Source organism: Xiphophorus couchianus, chromosome 18 (genome assembly GCF_001444195.1).
Source record: "Xiphophorus couchianus chromosome 18, X_couchianus-1.0, whole genome shotgun sequence".
Lineage (NCBI taxonomy): Eukaryota > Metazoa > Chordata > Actinopteri > Cyprinodontiformes > Poeciliidae > Xiphophorus > Xiphophorus couchianus.
In genome coordinates this window covers 23,279,380-23,297,154 of record NC_040245.1, presented here as the reverse complement: position 1 = coordinate 23,297,154, position 17,775 = coordinate 23,279,380, and the positions used below count along the sequence as shown (strand labels likewise).

At 39.5% G+C, this 17,775-nt stretch overlaps 1 protein-coding gene and 1 pseudogene across 3 annotated transcripts; both read left to right on the top strand.

The window, feature by feature from the left end:
• Positions 1-75: 75 nt before the first annotated feature.
• Positions 76-3,307, top strand: LOC114133596 (uncharacterized; annotated as a pseudogene).
• A 1,248-nt stretch (positions 3,308-4,555) lies between these two features.
• LOC114133592 (caspase-1-like) lies at positions 4,556-15,777 on the top strand. 3 transcript variants are annotated; one of them, XM_027999626.1, is made up of 8 exons: positions 4,556-4,797; positions 4,865-5,143; positions 5,275-5,363; positions 5,731-5,907; positions 6,666-6,900; positions 6,968-7,132; positions 7,208-7,317; positions 7,420-7,839. In XM_027999626.1, the coding sequence occupies exons 1-8, from the start codon at positions 4,791-4,793 to the stop codon at positions 7,522-7,524; spliced, it is 1,167 nt and encodes a 388-aa protein (XP_027855427.1). In that variant the 5' UTR covers positions 4,556-4,790; the 3' UTR covers positions 7,525-7,839. The 3 variants fall into 3 exon arrangements, with proteins under 3 accessions (XP_027855427.1, XP_027855426.1, XP_027855428.1); XM_027999625.1 differs by lacking the exon at positions 7,420-7,839 and adding an exon at positions 14,194-15,777 and having other exon boundaries at positions 4,641-4,797; XM_027999627.1 differs by lacking the exons at positions 4,556-4,797; positions 4,865-5,143; positions 5,275-5,363; ... (3 more) ...; positions 7,208-7,317; positions 7,420-7,839 and adding exons at positions 11,610-11,778; positions 11,883-12,161; positions 12,255-12,343; ... (3 more) ...; positions 13,976-14,085; positions 14,194-15,777.
• Positions 15,778-17,775: the final 1,998 nt, after the last annotated feature.

Here is a 17,775-nt window from a genome sequence, read left to right as displayed (position 1 = left end):
ATACAAATAAACAATTTTTCATTTTGTCTTTCATGGTGGGTTTGCTAAGGGTCAACCAACACTCCCGCCATTTCACTGCAAACGTCACGTAGTTTGGAAACCTATATCGCATCAGGAGGAGCTATCGGCACCGCGGGGAAATGGAGACAGCTGCAGCGGATAACGGAGCCGGTACGGAGATGGAAACGCTAAATATTACTGAGAGATGAGGTCCCGTTGATACAGATAAGAGCTACAGAGGAAGTAGACGGAACTTGGAGGAGTCTTTTGAGAGACTGTGTCTGTCTTTGAGTTGGAAAGGAGCTGCAACTTCTGTGATCCGTCATTTTGTATGACCGCAGGGGGGCGATAGAGCGCAGATACGTCTTGAAGATCAGCGAGCAGAAGAGTATTTACGTAAATTGCGTAAATACTGATAAATACAGAATTTATCCCAAAGTAAGGTCACAAATTATTCTGGCAATCATAATCTGTGACCAGCGTGGTCCTGGCCATTTGAGTTACATTTGAGTTTAAGTGAGATATGACTGTAATGAAGAGGTGGCAGAAACATTAAAAACTACCAGAGCACTTAGAAACATTTCTTAATCGTTTAACGATTTATTAAACGGCCACAGTTGGTTTTCATATTTTAACGACAGGTAGACATTGAGTGCGATGGTCCGTCAAACAGTTTTCAGAGTCAAACACAAAGTAATGCATTATATTTTCTCCGCCAATGCGATGGTAATAAAGGAGCCGTGAAGGTTACAATCCCAGATGTGTCAGTATTTACGCAGTTTACGTAAATACTCTTCTTCTCGCTGAAATTCAAGACGTACCTGCGCTCTTTGATGGGTCACAGATTTTGCTTTAACAGATGTTCCAGTTGATGACATTTTGAAAATGAACTTATTAAAACCAAATCCTGGTCAGAAATCATTAAAGCTTGATCAGATGTTACATTTGGAGCAAAACCAGTGTTGCTTTTAATCTGATAGTAGTTACCAGAAAAGTAGAACAACGCAATGTATAAATCTGCCATTTAATCTATAACATAAATAAATGTGTTTTTTTTCAGGCGGACAGAGTTTCTCATAAGACCCGTGAAAATAACCAAAATTGTACTGACATCAATAAAAGTGCAAAAGCAGATGGATGTCAGGATATCGGGAATTAAAATCAATAGAATCATGAGTTAAAGGGAGAAAACTGCATCAATGTGGCTATAAAGGAGGAAGAAAGTAGGAAAAGTGTTGATCAACTGTGAAGAGAATCTAAAGAAAGATTTTATGATCTTAAAACTGTAAAAGAAATGTCTTCCCTACTTAGTTTTGCACCAGAATTTTCTACTTTATTTAAATAATTAAAACAGCTTATAACCCATTATTATTTCTTTCCAATTCCAGATAAAGAACTTGAGGGAGTGAGAGATGAATTCGTCCAGCGAGTGTCTGATGCTGTGATTAATCAACTCTTAGATTTATGTTTAAAAGATCGCGTGTTCAACTATGAAGAGAAGGATGCAATCCTGGAGGAGAACCGCACGCGAGCTAATAAGGCACGCGCTCTCATTGACTAGGTGATCAAAAAAGGAGCCGAGACCTGCGAGAAGATGATTGGTTACCTGGAAAGAAAAGATCAACAGCTTTTCAAACAGCTGGGCTTGTCCAGCGCTCAGTCAGGTAAGTGTTACTGCATACGTCCATGGGCAGCGCTGCATATTGAAGACGTCTTAGAAAAACATACTCTTTTATTACAGGATCACAATTTCAGCTGATTTTTGTTAAGAAAAGACCAGAGTTTAGCTTGAGTACGATTAAAAAAACGTGTAAAAAGCTATTTTGTCTTTTAGCAAACTCACTGTTGCCACACCTGTTTGCACCTCTATTATTACCTGCTTTTTCGTCTCTCAAGCAGCTGACAAAAGGAAAGAAGCAGAAGAAGAAACGGCTCGCAAACGAGCCCGACAGAAGGACAAGCCAGGTAAATTTGCTTGACCACTGAAAACTCATCAGACAACTCCAACCATATCTCTGTCCACAGTAACGTACCTTTTCTTTTTTTTGTCTGAACTCTTCAGATGGAGTGGCTCGGAGCCAGGACTTGTCAGAGAAGCAGCTTCTGCGGGTCGCCGAGCAGCTTGGGATGGAGTGGAAGCAGGTCGCCATCAACTTAGGCTTGACATCCAAAGACTTGGATGACCTTGAGGAATCAGAGAAAAATGTGACCATGCGGAAGCAGAAAATGCTGTTGATGTGGAAGAGAAAAAAGAAGCCAGGAGAAGCTACAGCCAGACACCTGCAGGAGAGACTGGAGGAGATGGACAACCTGCCTCACAAAGTTTATGAGATACTGCAAGGTTAAGTATGGCTATTAGAATAAAAACAATCTATTCATAATTTATTTTTATTCTTGATATTATTTTATTCGTAAATGTTCAGATCACATAGTTCTGTCATGATATTATGATCCCTGATTGCTCAGAGTCACACTTCTCATTGCTTTGCCGAGTCCCTGCATCGCTCTCTGCTCAGATCTTGTAAACGCATACAGCTTACCTAAACGTTTCACAGGTTGTTCTATACAACGTCCACAATGTAACATTATTTGAATTCCATTTTGTAAGGTAAAACAATACTAAAAAAATTGAAGGAAGCTAAGTCAGTTATATTCACAGGTAGTTTTGTGACTGTTTTCAGGTATGATGGGCGATGTGAGGGATGAAGCTGCTAATTAAATCAGCTATGAATTCAACATGTTCTACGGAGGAAAGTCAACCTGCGGATTTCAGCTCTTCGATTTTTGTTTTCTGCAGAAGAAGCACCTGGACAATTTTTTTTAAAGGGTTTTATTGGCTCTAACAACTGCCTTTAATTGAGAGTGGGTAGACAGGAGAGCAATGAGAGAGAGGGGAAGACATGCAGCAACGGTCACCAGGCTGGGAATCAAACCTGAGACGTCCGTGTCGAGGACTACGGGCTCCATATGTGGGTTGGACTTTGCCCCGGTGTCACCACAGAACCCCAATTATCTTTATTTAAATTTGTTCAAATGTGAAAATGTGCTTTCTGTAACAAGCACAGACTAATAAAGTCGCCAGGCTCAAGGAAGAGATGTTTGGTAAACGAGTACAGCCAAGAACAAAATGTAAACGTGCTGCAGTGTTTGCAGCAACAGCAAAACATCTGGAAAAATCTGGTGAAAGCTGTAGAAAAATGTCATTACAAAGAAATATGTGTGAATGCTGATTTAATGACTGAATTAAGAATTAATTTTCTCTCATGTTCATGTCATTTCATTTTAATACATTTTTTCCCCCCCTAAAGTGTTGGATTGTAATGTTTTTAGTCTTTTTTCAGTTTTCATCTCTTATATCGGCTCGGACTGTACTGTGGTATGCAATAGAGATGCCAAATGAAGAAGAAGGTAAAATAATACTAGAAAACGTCCTATTATCTGAAGAAAGTAAAATTGAATTAGAGTGTAAATGGTTACTGGGGAAAAGGTAAAAGCCTTCAAGGCCAAGAACAGCATCCGAACTGTGAAGGAGCAGCATGAAACCAGGAGGAAAAAGCATTTTGTGGAAAAATCAAAGCAACATCTCAAGGAAGCAGCCAGGAAAGCATAGCTTGGACAAATTGATCTTCAAATAGACATTCACTCAAATATCAGAAAATTAGTTATAAAGTCAATGTTTAGAGTGCAGTGCCATCCTTCTCAGTCTCAGAAAACGTATAGGCAGAACTGAAAAGTCCGTGTCCAAACCTGATCTAGTTCCTGTTCACTATTTTCAGACGCTTGAGATCCAAATATTTGACCCAAGTCATAAAGTTTGACAAGAAATTTTTCAAAAACCTACAAAGAAAAAAACTGTACAAGAACTGAAAAAAAACCAAAACTCATTCTGGCATTTAGCAACTAGAAATAAATTTGGAAACCCTAGCTGACCAAGAGTTAACATGCTAATGTGAGAAAAAATTTATTTCTTCTTTTATGGTGTGTAAATGTCTGGTTTCATTTGTTTAGTGTATGCAGTTTATCCTGCATGTGTTGCACTTTTCATCATGTATGGATTAGCAAACACAGACAAACAAACAAAAAAAAACCCCCAAAATGCAATATATTGAAATCCATGCGCCTATTTCTTGTTTTTAACATTTATCAGCATTACGGAGATTATGGAAAGATTATTCCAGACTGGACAAAAACAAATTGCTCAAAGGCATCACCAACATACAAAGGTTGTTTTGACATTCACTCCATGTCATTCTCTTCGTTTTGCACACGTTCTCTTCTCACCATTATTGCCTTTTGTGAGATCCTGTCTGACAACCTGACTTCTAAGAGTTAAAAGCCAAACACTCTTTAGAAATTCCAAGTAAGAGAAACCAAAAAGAAAACACTTCTATTTTCATTATCAGTGGCAACAAGCAACTGATGTACAGCCTGGTATTCTTAGGCAAAGCATCACTTTTAGCAGATATGCACACAGTTACTGGTGATGTGAATCCCAACATGCATTAACGTTCGACTGCAAAGTTCGACAAAATGTGTAAGGAAAACAGTTACAAAGGGTTTATGACCCCTGAAACACTTGTGAGTAAATAATTGGTAGCATAATTGGCATGATTTCAGGTCTGAGTGAATGACAGCCTCAGAGACAAACCTGACAAGGAAATACTAGTTGAACGGGCTTCCAACCAGTTACCTGGAACTCAACAGGGCTTTGAAAGCTTGAACTCTTCCTTTGTACACACACACACACTAATCCTCATCTGTTAGAAGACAGGACGTTCACCTCCAGTGTGATGGCTGGTAAGGCTCGAGCAACCGCAGATTTAAGCCCTTGTCTGTATTTCCCACATCCTGTTTTTCTCTGCAGACAAGGAGCTCGCCAGAGTGAGAGGGAGATTTGTGGAAAAAGTCTCCAAAGCTTTAATCAAGCAGCTGCTGGATGACCTGCTGGAGGACCGCTTGTTGAACGATGGGGAGACCGACTCTGTGCTGGAGGACAACACGGGGAAAGCGGACATGGCCCGCTGCCTCATCGACATGGTGAGGAGGAAAGGGGACAGAGCCAGCAGGAAGATGATCCAACACCTTGAGAACAGAGACCCTACACTTCACTCCGAACTCGGCCTCACCTGTAAGCCAACGCCAGGTGAGAGCCAAGTGAAATCCTTTATTACAAAGTCCGTAATGTCAAATGAATACAAAAACACACACACACACACACACACACACACAATTTTCCAGTTGTGATAACTAGAGATGGTTTTTTTCCCCCCTCAGTTCCAGCTCCTCAGAACCAGCACGCCTGGTCAAACTCCCTCGTCACCACGACCGACTCCTTCTGGAACGAGAAACGGAAATCCAAAGATGTAACCTGAGTTCAACTCTTGCGTTGCCTCCTCTGACTTATTCAACACGAGCTATGCCGCTTTTACTTCACGGAGGGCGTTTTGAATGAGCAGTTGCTAATTTTTCAGCTTACAGTCCACTGCTGTGAAAATAAAGTTTAACAATAAAAAGTGAAAGCAGGCAAAAATAACAATTAGACACAAACACGACATAATTTAGTTTGAAGAGACGCAGTCAGAGGATAAAAGGCCTTGTGATTTCATTTAAGTTCTCCCCAAACCAGATAAAAACTTTGGGAATTTTCCACGTTAAACGATGCTTAAGCCTCACATTCTCAATACTATTTACTCTTTCTGATGTTAATTTGTGTCTCGTTTGATATTTCAGGTTTACGCCGTGTCAGATGAGTCCCTCAGAAGCCGCGTGGCCCTTTTAATCACTAACAGAAACTTTGCTAATGAGAGATTAACCAGAAAGGGAGCCGAGAAAGACGAGGAGAACATGGAGAAACTGCTGAGATCCCTGGGATATGAGGTGGTGAAGCACAATGACCTCACTGCACAGGTATTAAATGGGCCTTTTTTAACTTTCTTTTTTCTTACTTTAGTTGTATTGAAAGCAACTTTTCCCAATTAACATTTAACAATCGCGATAAAAGTTAGTTCCTGCTGCCAAAAAAGTTATGATGTTTTGGGGGTCTGGCTATTTCTGGCATTCCTAGCTTTAAGTTTGACAAAAACAATAAAATATTTCAGAATTGGTGAAATAAATTATGTTTAGTCAATTTACTCTGTCTACATTTAATATGTAAGCTCTACATACCAAACTTTCAAAACTTTTATCTGAAAAAAAAGCAACTTTGTATTGATATATCATGGAAAACTATAATAAAATACTCCAAAAGTTTGTGCAATGTAAAAATCTGAAGTATTAATATTTTTGCAGTGCACAGTACGTCTGATGCCTGACAAAGCTGTTGCATGACAAATCTGCTGCTGTTCTCAACAAAATCAGAGCACAAACTTTGATTCTAAGTCGCAGAATCATCTTTTATGATTGAAATATGACTGTCATGACTGAAAGTTGCATAAGCACTGAGCAAAGTTCACCTGTAGTTGTCGGGGTTGCTCAGGTAGCAAAAGATAAATATTTAACATGACAGGAAATTTTGTTTTGAATAACAAGAATGTATATTTGTATAGTTTGTGTATAGAGCTAACCGACAGAAGATGTTTAATGAGGAAATCTGTTTGAACGCTGACATCTTGCACATTCTCCTCATTGTGCTGTGACTGAATTGTCTCCATTTTAATTTCGCACAGAGGATGAATGAGGTTCTGCACACTTTCGCAGAGCATCCGAAGCTGAGGGACACCGACAGCGTGTTTGTGGTGATCATGTCTCATGGGAAACGCGAATTTGTCCTTGGGGTCAACCACAGCGAGGAAAATAAAGATGAATTCCCCGTCGACAACATCTACAGACACCTGGGCCCCCAGGAATGCCCTGCCTTGATGAACAAACCCAAGATCATCATCATCCAGGCCTGCAGAGGAGGTGGGCACCACCTGTCCTGGTTTGGGACGACCTAATCCCGGTTTAATCTTGTCCCTGTTGGTTACAGAGACGGGTGGATCCGTGTTAGTCAGTGACAGCGCTTCGGATAAGGTGGTCTGTGATGATGTGTCGCAGCAACTTCCTGCTAATGGAGGCGGCAAGATTGTTGACGATGCTATCCGATACGTCCACAAAGAAAAGGACTTCATCTCCCTCCTGTCCAGCACTCCGGGTAGGTTTGTCTTTTAAGTCCATAGTGTTCCAGACGTTTTCTCAACTTGTGCAAGAAAACTGTTGCTCCTTACAGACACCGTCTCCTACAGAAGAGAGGATCTGGGCTCCTTCCTGATTCAGTACATCGCTGAGGTCTTCAACACCTGCTCCCACGAGGACGACATCGACGAGCTTTTCAGGAAGGTACGAGTCTTAGTGATCAGGAAATAGAGAATTTAAAGACGGGAAAAGAGTGAACACGTTCAGACACGAGTCACTGTCTTTATTTTTCACTGAACTCTGCAGGTCATGCAGCGCTTTGAGGAGTTTCCTGATAACACCAAAAGACAAATGCCAACAAAAGACAGATGCACTCTAACGAAGCGCTTCTACCTTTTTCCAGGCCACTGAGACAGCCAACGTTTGGTAAATCTGTGAAGCTAACATTAATTAGCATTAACATTTACTGTTTGACAAACCACTGTGACATTGAATTGTGCCATTAAAATGCTCCTTATGGGTATCTTTATATAAAATTCTACATATACGCATACCAAGATGTCGGGCTTTTAATCTTGTTTATTCTTTTAATTAGTTTTTAGACTGTGAGTGATTGGATTATTTTACTAAGGAGTGCATATTTACTTTAATTGGATTCAGTTTCATTCACTTTGGACTATTTCTTTATACTGTGCTTAAAATAAAGAATAAACATTTGAAGAAAAACATGGTCTGTCTCTATATTCCGGTGTTATTCATATTTCTACAACATAAATCCCCTCAAAAAATGTCCTTGTCCTGCCGTACGTCTCCAAGTACAATAATATAGCAGAGTTAACCCGCATTAAGTAGTTGTATTGTATAAAACTCTGTCCACTTATTAAAGAAGAGTTTTGTTCAAGTTTTGGTAATTGAATTTGAAACCAGCATAAGAAAAATAAAACAAGTTGCTTTAATAAGGTACATTAAAAAAAACAAATGATCTAAATGGGTTGGACATTCAGTCAAATGGATATACAGTGCAGACCAAAAGTTTGGACACACCTTCTAATTAAAATGGGTTTTCTTTATTTTCATGACTATTTTTAAGGCAAGAAATCCCACGTATTAACCTGACAGGGCAGGTTGACCTATGAAGTGAAAACCATTTCAGGTGACTACCTCTTGAAGCTCATCAAGAAAATGCAGAGTGTGTGCAAAGCAGTAATCACAGCAAAAGGTTGCTACTTTGAAGAAACTAGAATATAAGGGGTATTTTCAGTTGTTTTACACTTTTTTTGTTTAGTGCATATTTCCACATGTGTTATTCATAGTTTTGATGCCTTCAGTGTGAATCTACAATGTCAATAGTCATGAAAATAAAGGAAACTCATTGAATTAAAAGGTGTGTCCAAACTTTTGGTCTGTGCTGTAGGTCAACATAGGTATACATGTATCCATGCAGACACATGCAGAGTTAGAGACGCTTCCAAACTGGTTGTACCAGCAGAATATGCTCTGCTGGCTTAATGCTTCAGTCATTAAGAAAAAATGTGAAAAAGAAACCAGCTGCCCATGTTTTGATTGAACAAACAAAACATCAAAAGCAACGCCGCTTCCTTTCCCTTACTGCTCCCCGACTTGAAGGAGCTGGGTAAGTTAAAAACCCTGTGAAAGACTACAAAAGATCTCGTGTGTAATATTTAAAATAGTGACCAAAATACAAAATAGATGCTGCAAACAAATTGGTGCCGTATCTGAAAACTGGACAGCATAACGTGACATTACAAGTGATGACCCCTTTTAAAACTACAGCATCCTTGAAATAAAGACAGGAGTAAAATGTTCACAAAAAAAAAATTTCCACATTCTGTTTTTTAAATCCACAAAATATGTAATTGGAGGGTTCTGTACGAGGCAAACACGTCTAATTCATATAGTTTACAAGCTAGTTTAATTAAATTTCGTCAGACTTAGTGGACCATGCTTATCGGTGACCTCTAAAGAAAAGGAGCAGATTTGATTCAGCAGCAGTGAGGTCTCCTCGTAACAGGAAGAACCAACACAATGAAAGGCGCTCTGCCAAGAGCGGCTCCCAGTTGCATGAAAAACAAACATAAATCTTTAGCAGCATGACTGTAGAGTCGTCGCTCGTTTTAGCTACCCTAACGTCTTGATGTTGGTACTCCTCCGCCTGCATTCTGCACAAAAACATGGAAACATTTCTTTTGTGGAAAATAAACTATTTCCAAGCACTGTTCAGGTGAAATCACTCCATCAGGTTTGTTCATGAATTGTGCACAACTCAGAGAGCTTGTAGGACAATTAATAATGAAGCAAATCTGAACAAAAAGCTCTGCTAGGCAGAGACAACACATGAGTTTTATACAAAAGGGATAAGGGATCCAAAGCATGGGAAACAGACCGGTTCCCATGCAGCTGGGAAAAACAACATCCATCCTTGTACATGTAACTCAAATAGCTTTATCTCGGTGGGAATATACATTAACTTAGAATAAACATATAGCAATACAACTAGCAGGTGTAATTTTTCCACATCAAAAACTAACCCAAAACAAAATACTTTTACGATTTCTGAAATGCTTTTCAGATCGCAAACTATTGGTAAACATTTCTACATTTGGAGAAACTCCCAATCAGTGCTCATACTAAATGCTGTTCTTGTAATCTCTGTATTACTGATAACAATCACTGAACTCAGTTGTGTAATTACATATTAAAATCACTTGTGCAAGAAGTGAAGGTCAGAAAAAAATATTCTCGATTCATTTTGACAGCTCCCACAGCAATCTGGAAGCTTTAGTGAAACGTAATTTTTTCACTATAATTTTGCAAATGTAGACAAAAAAAAAAAAAAAGTGTCTTCTTCTCTTTTCCTAATGAAGTTCGTGTGCTGCAGCGTTCCCGGATAGCCACAAAGCACATCTGTCATTTGCCAGTGTAAACATGTGAGATGTGGGAAGCGAGAGGCTGAGATCCTGCTGGCTGCAGGGGAAATATGAAAGCGTATAATTGCACATGTTAGGACAGGCTAAATATTCACCCAGCAGCACTGAAAACCTCGAAAAAGGAGGAATGAAACTGAAAAACAAGCATTGAGCACATTATCCAGACGTTTTCCAAAACCAAATACTTCTGGTATCTCTTTCTGCAGTCTACAGACTGAACCTGCAACAACATGCAAACACTCAACATGTGTGAATACCTCTTAGTTATCGGCAAATCTTTTTGGTCTGACTGGTTGTAATCTTTTTATACTGAATACATAAAACTCATTCCTGCATTAAGACCTTTCTGCTGCCTCTGACTGGCTGTTTTTGACCGTGCATTTCTCAGCAGTGGCACTGGGAGGAGGTGGAGCAGCTCCATCTCTTCACAGACCACCAGTGTCACACCGTACTGTCACGACATGGTGACAGTTTTAAAAAACTGAATTAGCTAACGTTCAGAAATGACTCTGACCCTATTCCTGGTAAGGATATGTCAATAATGTTTTAAAAGTCAGCTTCTGCCCAGAAAACTTAGCAACATGAGATATTTTTGATAAGAAAGGGGGCCTACACCTCTGTAGGATCTGCTGCAGGAGCGGCTTTCAATACACACACACACACAAATACCTTGTAGCATTTTAGTTGTTTTTTTGACCTTGCATATTGATATGTCGCATTTATTTTTTGTTTTTTTGGGGTGGGGGGGTTTCACGGGAAGTTTATACACAAAAATAAAAGCATATTTTTGTAAACGTTTCACATTTTGACACGTTACAACTCAAAGTATCTTAATGTGATTTAAAGTACAGTGAGGAATCGTAAAGTGCAAGGAATAACAACTTTTTAAAAAAAAACCATATGAAAATCAGAAAAAGCAGGTACACATTAGCGTTCAATATCTTTTACGTACACTAACAAACCAAAACTGCAACAAGTTGTAAACCTAAAAGAAAATGACAGGAATATAAAAAGCAATAACTGACGAATCCTGGACTAAAGTAAAACTCAAGGTCAAAGTTTTGAAGTGTTAATAATATATATATTGATATATTTGAAAAACGTATCCCTTTCCTTCAAAATGACAATTATGCACTGCTTTGTGTTGGCCTGCATCATAAAATCCCAATTAGATACATAAAAGTTTATAGCTGCAATGTGGCAATGTGTAAGAAAAAAGCGGTGTGAATGTCTTTTGCAGGAACTGTAAGCGATGCACATGAAGCCTGGGAGAAACGCAAACTGGTTTGTCAGGCGATGATGACATTTGATCTGTGTGTTCATGGTGAAAAAGGACTTTTAGCGGGATGTGCATGTGATCAGAGGAAAGTGAAAACCTAGAATGCATGTAGCTCTATAAAGATCTTTAACCACGTCAAAGATTATTACAGGTCTTTTCTTTACTTTCTGGGAATATCATTTAACCAGATTACATAACTGGGTTCATTATAGCGCTCAGGGTTCATATCTTCAGAACATGTTCAGCCAGTCAGAACATGTTGTTGGTATAATAGTGAGCTTCCAAGAAACCGTGCGCAGCTCAAACATCTGTCTCACCCTGCTTTTATAAGCACTTCCTCAACACACACACACACACCCACACACGCCCACACACACACACCCCTCCGTAACTTTCAGAGGACCGGGCATTCGTCTCCTCCATTCTGAGCAATGGCAGGTAAGGCTTCAGGATTTAGGATTTATTCACTGCTTGTTTTTTTTCTATGTCCTTGTCAGGATTTTCAGAGCTGTTTTTTTTTTTTATTGTATATTTTATTGCAGATAAGGAAATTTCCAAAGTCCGCAGCAAATTTGTGGAGAAGGTGTCAAAGCCGATACTCAAGCAGCTCCTGGACGACCTTCTCGAGGATCGTTTGTTGAACGATGGCGAGGTGGAGTCTGTGCTTGAGGACAACACCAACAAAGCAGACATGGCGCGCTGCCTCATCGACATTGTGAGGAAGAAGGGCACCAGAGGCAGCAAGATGCTGATCGACCACATTAAAACCAGAGATGAAGCGCTGCACGCCGAGCTGTTCCCTGATTCACAGGATCAACCGGGTGCGACTGCAAGGAGAGTCTTGAATTGTTATGAAGGATAAAAACAATCACTTGACATCATAGTAAGACAAATGTTGTGGTTTTTTTCCTCAGATGTAGCTTCTCCGACAAACAAAACCTGGTCAAACAGACTCATCCCCGTGTCTGACTCTGAGAGGACGGAAAAAATGAATGATCCAGATGTAAAGTTTTACAATCAACATCTAAATATTACATAAATAACTGTAGTCAGGCTGATTGTACAGTGGAGTATTTTTCAATGACAAGCTCTCGATTGTACAATTAAAAGTAAAATCGTTGTTTGCAGAAAATGTATTTAATCCCGTATTCTTGCATTGGTTCTTGTTTATACAGATTTACAAAGTGTCCGATAAGTCTCTGAAAAGCCGCGTGGCCCTTTTGATCACCAATAGAAACTTTACTGACGACAACTTGACCAGAAAGGGAGCCGAGAAAGACGAGGAGAACATGTTGAATCTGCTCAGATCCCTGCAGTACGAGGTGGTGAAGCACAACGACCTCACAGCAAAGGTATTTTACGCTCCTGTTTTTAAACCTTCTTTGCATTTAAACTGCTGCGTTGATAAAAAAAAAAAAAAAGCTTCAAATGTGAAAGCTACAAAACGTAAAGGTTAAAAAAAACTCTGGGCAAAGCAAACCTTTCTTACAAGGATACGTTATCTTTGGTTTGTTCCTTGATTTGGAAAATATCAAAATGCACCAAAAATGTTAAAATAGGTATTCTTTTTAAATACAAAGCAGCAAAATTGTGAACCTTGCATCAAGCAGCAGTGACATTTCAGCAGCTAAAATGTTATGAAAAATGTGATGCATTGTAACTTAAGCCATAAATTGTAACTCTTATTCAATCCAAAGCTTTTTCTAGGCCTGTTTTAAAGACATTTTATGTGAAATGCTAAACTTTTGTTGGTGTGCATGGCTACACAGTCAAAAACACAGGTTCTTTGAACGCTACCGTGCTTTCAGGTGAAACTCTTATTGCACTTGTCTCAACTTGATGGTTGATTCAGCTGCGGTTTAAAATCACGGTGTTCACTTTCAGGTACGACTCACTTTTTCACGATTGAACAGAAAGTTACGAGGATGAAAAACAAATCATTTTTATTGTGCATACCAGAAAATAAGGACTGTTCTACCTAAGATATCTCATCTAGTGTAGGCCTACCAGTTCATTAAACAGTGGCTGACGTTCATTTTCCAACAGGACATTGACAAGGCTCTGCTTGAATTCACAAGACACCCCAAACTGAAAGAAACCGACAGCGTGTTCGTGGTGATCATGTCTCACGGAAAACGGGGATTGATACTCGGAGTCGATCACAAGATAGACAAACCAGACGAATTCCCCATTGACACAATCTACAAATACCTCGGCCCAAACAAATGCTCCAAACTGATGGACAAACCCAAGGTCATCATCATCCAGGCCTGCAGAGGAGGTGGCCATCATTCACCCTGAGTTTGAGACTGCGGCTTGACTCAGATCCAGGTGTAATTATCGCTCGTTTGCTGCAGCTTCGGTAGGACATACCATTGTCAGCGACAGCGTGGTGTCCGACGAGGCGTCGCACCGACCAGCCTCTCCTACAGGCGGCCTTGTTGCAGACTCCTTTCGCTACGTTCACAAGGAGAAGGACTTCATCTCCCTCCTGTCAAGCACGCCTGGTCAGTTTGTGTCTTAAATCAACTAGATGCACGTGTTTGGTTTGTTTTCTTTTAGATCACAATCAGAAAATAGTAACTGCATGTAAGGAAACTGCGTTTTGTTTTTTGTTTTGCTTTTGTTTGTACAGATACCGTCTCATACAGAAGAGAGGATTCGGGCTCCTTCCTGATTCAGTACATTGTTGAAGTCTTCAACACCTGCTCCCACAAGGACGACATTGACGAACTTTTCAGAAAAGTATATATTTTTTTTGTTTCTCAGATGGCACAACGTTGAATCCTAAAAAAACAAACAAACAAACACAGAGTGGAAAGAGTCATTTTTATGTCTGTTTCTATCCTGCAGGTCATGCAGCGCTTCGAAGACTTTCCTGATGAAAAAATGAGACAAATGCCAACAAAAGACAGATGTACTCTAACCAGGCGCTTCTACCTTTTCCCTGGCTACTGAGACAACAGTGTTTGATAAATCCATCTGTTGTTAAGGCGAACTACGCTACCCTTACTTTTCTTTTTTTAATGTTTTTTTTAATGTTTTGTCTGTGAATGTAATAGTGGTGCCGTAAGGCTGATATCTACCTAGTAGTTTGTACTTAAACTGGAAATTAGCCCCATTTTTATTTTACAGAGGAAATTATGAGCTTGACGTCACTGTCCTGGATATATATAGCCTATATATATATATATATATATATATATATATGTTAAATAACTCTGGATAACAAATAGTCAAAAAGAACATTAAAAAAAAAACCATGAGAAAACATGGTTTCAAAAGGATAACCTCCAGCCCATTTTGCCAAGATATAATATAGATCACATTTATTCCCAATGAGTAAAATCTGAATCTCAAAACAGCTTCATTAAGATATAAATGTAATCAGTGGTAGGAAGTACGCAAGTACAATTTTCATGTATCTGTACTTTTACTTGAGTAGATTCAATCGTGGATACTTTCGACTTTTACTTCACTACATTTTACAGTAAGTATCTGTACTTTCTACTTCTACACTTAAAAACAGCTTTAAGAAGCTAAAATTGCTATTGTCAAAGCATTTTCAACATGAAAATTGTGCATTTTCAAACATCATTTTTCATTGTTTCTCGCGGACCGTGACTGTTCTTATGAAATAACCTTGTGCTTGGTTATTTCTTGCTTGTTGCGCCTTGGAAAGTGTTCATAGTTGAGCGTTGTTTACCATTAGGGCATTGTCTTAATTGCTGTGTTTAATGGTGCAGACAGTGGTGGTTTCTGACATGGGCGATATGGGCAACCGCCCAGGGCGTTATCATCTAAGGGATGGCAGGAGACCTCTGTGGATTGTGGCACAGAGATGGAAGCAAAGCAGAATGAAGAAGCGTTTGAATTGATAATGATATTGGTTAAAGTTATTTCCGCTCTAAGTATTTAATATCTTGGCGTTTTTATGGGAATTTGGATCTTTCAGATCAATTTGAGAAGCAATTTTGATCATATTTCACATTTGATTGTCATGTTGCGTGGGGCGCTGGCCTTGGTCTTGACTTGGTCTCGGGTTAGGTGGTACAACACTGCTATGTGTCCCAAGTTCGACTCCCCTTCCTTGGTTGCATGTGAATCTAAATGTAAATCATGTCACAGAGAGTAAACACAATAAAAACATGCTTTACCTGCGGCATTGTTCATTAAAATGGCACATTATCGATGTATTAAAATTAAATACGATAGGTTCATTTAATGACATTTTACTAGCTATTAGATAACACATTCAGCAAGTACTTCTACTTTTAATACTTAAGTGTTTTTAAAAGCCAGCAGTTTTTTTTTTTACTTTTACTCAAGTAAAAATGTTAATATGATGATTTTACTTTTACTAGTTGTCTGAGTACTTTCTCTACCACTGAAAGAACGGTAATCCAATTTCTTACTGAGTAAAGGTTGTCTATTTTACCCACCTGTCTCCTGTTTTTTTGGACCCTCAACACCTATTCATGGCAATTTTTACCTTTCAGTCAAACTCTGTCCTGAGCAAAACTGCTTATTCCATCATTCAAACCCGATCAGCTGTGTCACGCCTCAAATCTCTGACCCACATGCAAGTCACTCCCAGGGGGACGAGTCCAGAGGAAGCTGCGGGACCAACCGCTCCGTCATCTGGAGCCTCTTTATGTTTATCAACTCTGCACATGATAAAAGTTCATTTTTACAGTGTTTAACAAAGTACTGAAAAAGCAAAAAAAAGAAGGAAAATATATACTACAAATAAATACACAATACTTTCAGGAAGAACACTTTTTCAAATCAGTATTTTTCTATGTTAAACGTTACTGAAGTTACTGAAATGCACCTTTTAACACTATTCTAATGTAATATATTACTTGCATAGACCAGAGTATCAGATGAATGTGGAGGGAGGATGTGTTGTTCCCCACCGACCCGAAAGTTCTTCTGCTAATCAAAACACAACATCTCCAGATCATTTTCCAAATAGACTTTACTTGAAAACAAACAAAAAAACAAGTACAAAACAAAGAAAACCAGTTTAACACAATACAACAGAAAGGCAACACATTGAGTAGGCAACACGGTTGCAGTTTGGGAATGTGTCCATGAAAACGAATGAGGGCCTCTCCGACTGTCTGTTCATACTGTCATCGACTAATCGAGGAATAAACGAAGTAGCCAGAGAAAATAAAATGCGCTGTTTAAAATTCACGTAAATTGAGCAGAAGTAAATTTTTATTTAAGTAGGTGAGACTCGGCTTAGCTTAGCTGAACTGACTGGCAGTGTTAGAGAGCTTTGTATAAAAAGAAAAGACACCGGTGGCTACGTAGCAACACTCCAGCTTGACTCGACAGTCCAAGAAGCTACAGAACGTGCGTTCTTAAACATGCATGCATACATACAGAGAGCCACACCAGCAAGATCAGGAATAAACTAAACTAAAAATACTCTGCCTGGCCAAAAAAAAGTTGCCACCTGGATTTAACTAAGCAAATAGGTACAAGCCTCCTGTTGGATAAGTACTGCATAGGCGATTATCTTTCAGCTGGCAACAAGTTATTTAACCCCAGCTGATGCAATGAGTAACTCCTCATTTCTTAAACAACCATGGCAAAAGACACATCCTGTGGTCGTGGAAAAGACGTTAGTCTGTTTAAGAAGGGTCAAATCATTGGCATGCATCAAGCAGAGAAAACATCTAAGGAGATTGCAGAAACTACTAGAATTGGGTTAAGAAATGTCCAACGCATCATTAAAAACTGGAAGGATGGTGGGGAACCATCGTCTTCCAGGAAGAAATGTGGTCGGAAAAAAATCCTGAATGATTGTGATCGGCGATTACTTAAACGTTTGGTCAAATCAAATTGAAGAAAAACGACAGCAGAACTCAGGAGTGTGTTTAATTCTGAACACATAAGCATTTCCACACACACAATGCAAAGGGAACTCAAGGGGTTGGGATTGAACAGCTGTGTAGCCGTAAGAAAACCTCTAATCAGTAAGGCTAACCAGAAAAAAAGGCTTCAGTTTGCTAGGGAGCATAAAGATTGGACTCTGGAGGAATGGAAGAGGGTCATGTGGTCTGATGAGTCCAGATTTACCCTGTTCCAGAGTGATGGGCGCATCAGGGTAAGAAGAGAGGCAGGTAAAGTGATGCACCCATCATGCCTAGTGCCTACTGTACAAGCCTGTGGGGGCAGTGCTATGATCTGGGGTTGCTGCAGTTGGTCAGGTTCAGCAACATTGTGTGCCCAAAGAATGAGGTCAGCTGACTACCTGAATATATTGAATGACCAGGTTATTCCATCAATGGATTTTGTCTTCCCAAATGGAACGGGCATATTCCAAGATGACAATGCCAGGATTCATCGGGCTCACATTGTGAAAGAGTGGTTCAGGGAGCATGAGACATCTTTTTCACACATGGATTGGCCACCACAGAG

Excerpts from the sequence above, each read along its gene's own strand:
- LOC114133592 (XM_027999625.1), top strand. Across the intron at positions 6,901-6,967 it reads CATCCAGGCCTGCAGAGGAG|AGACGGGTGGATCCGTGTTA; the intron begins GTGGGCACCACC and ends TGTTGGTTACAG. Across the intron at positions 7,133-7,207 it reads CCTCCTGTCCAGCACTCCGG|ACACCGTCTCCTACAGAAGA; the intron begins GTAGGTTTGTCT and ends TGCTCCTTACAG.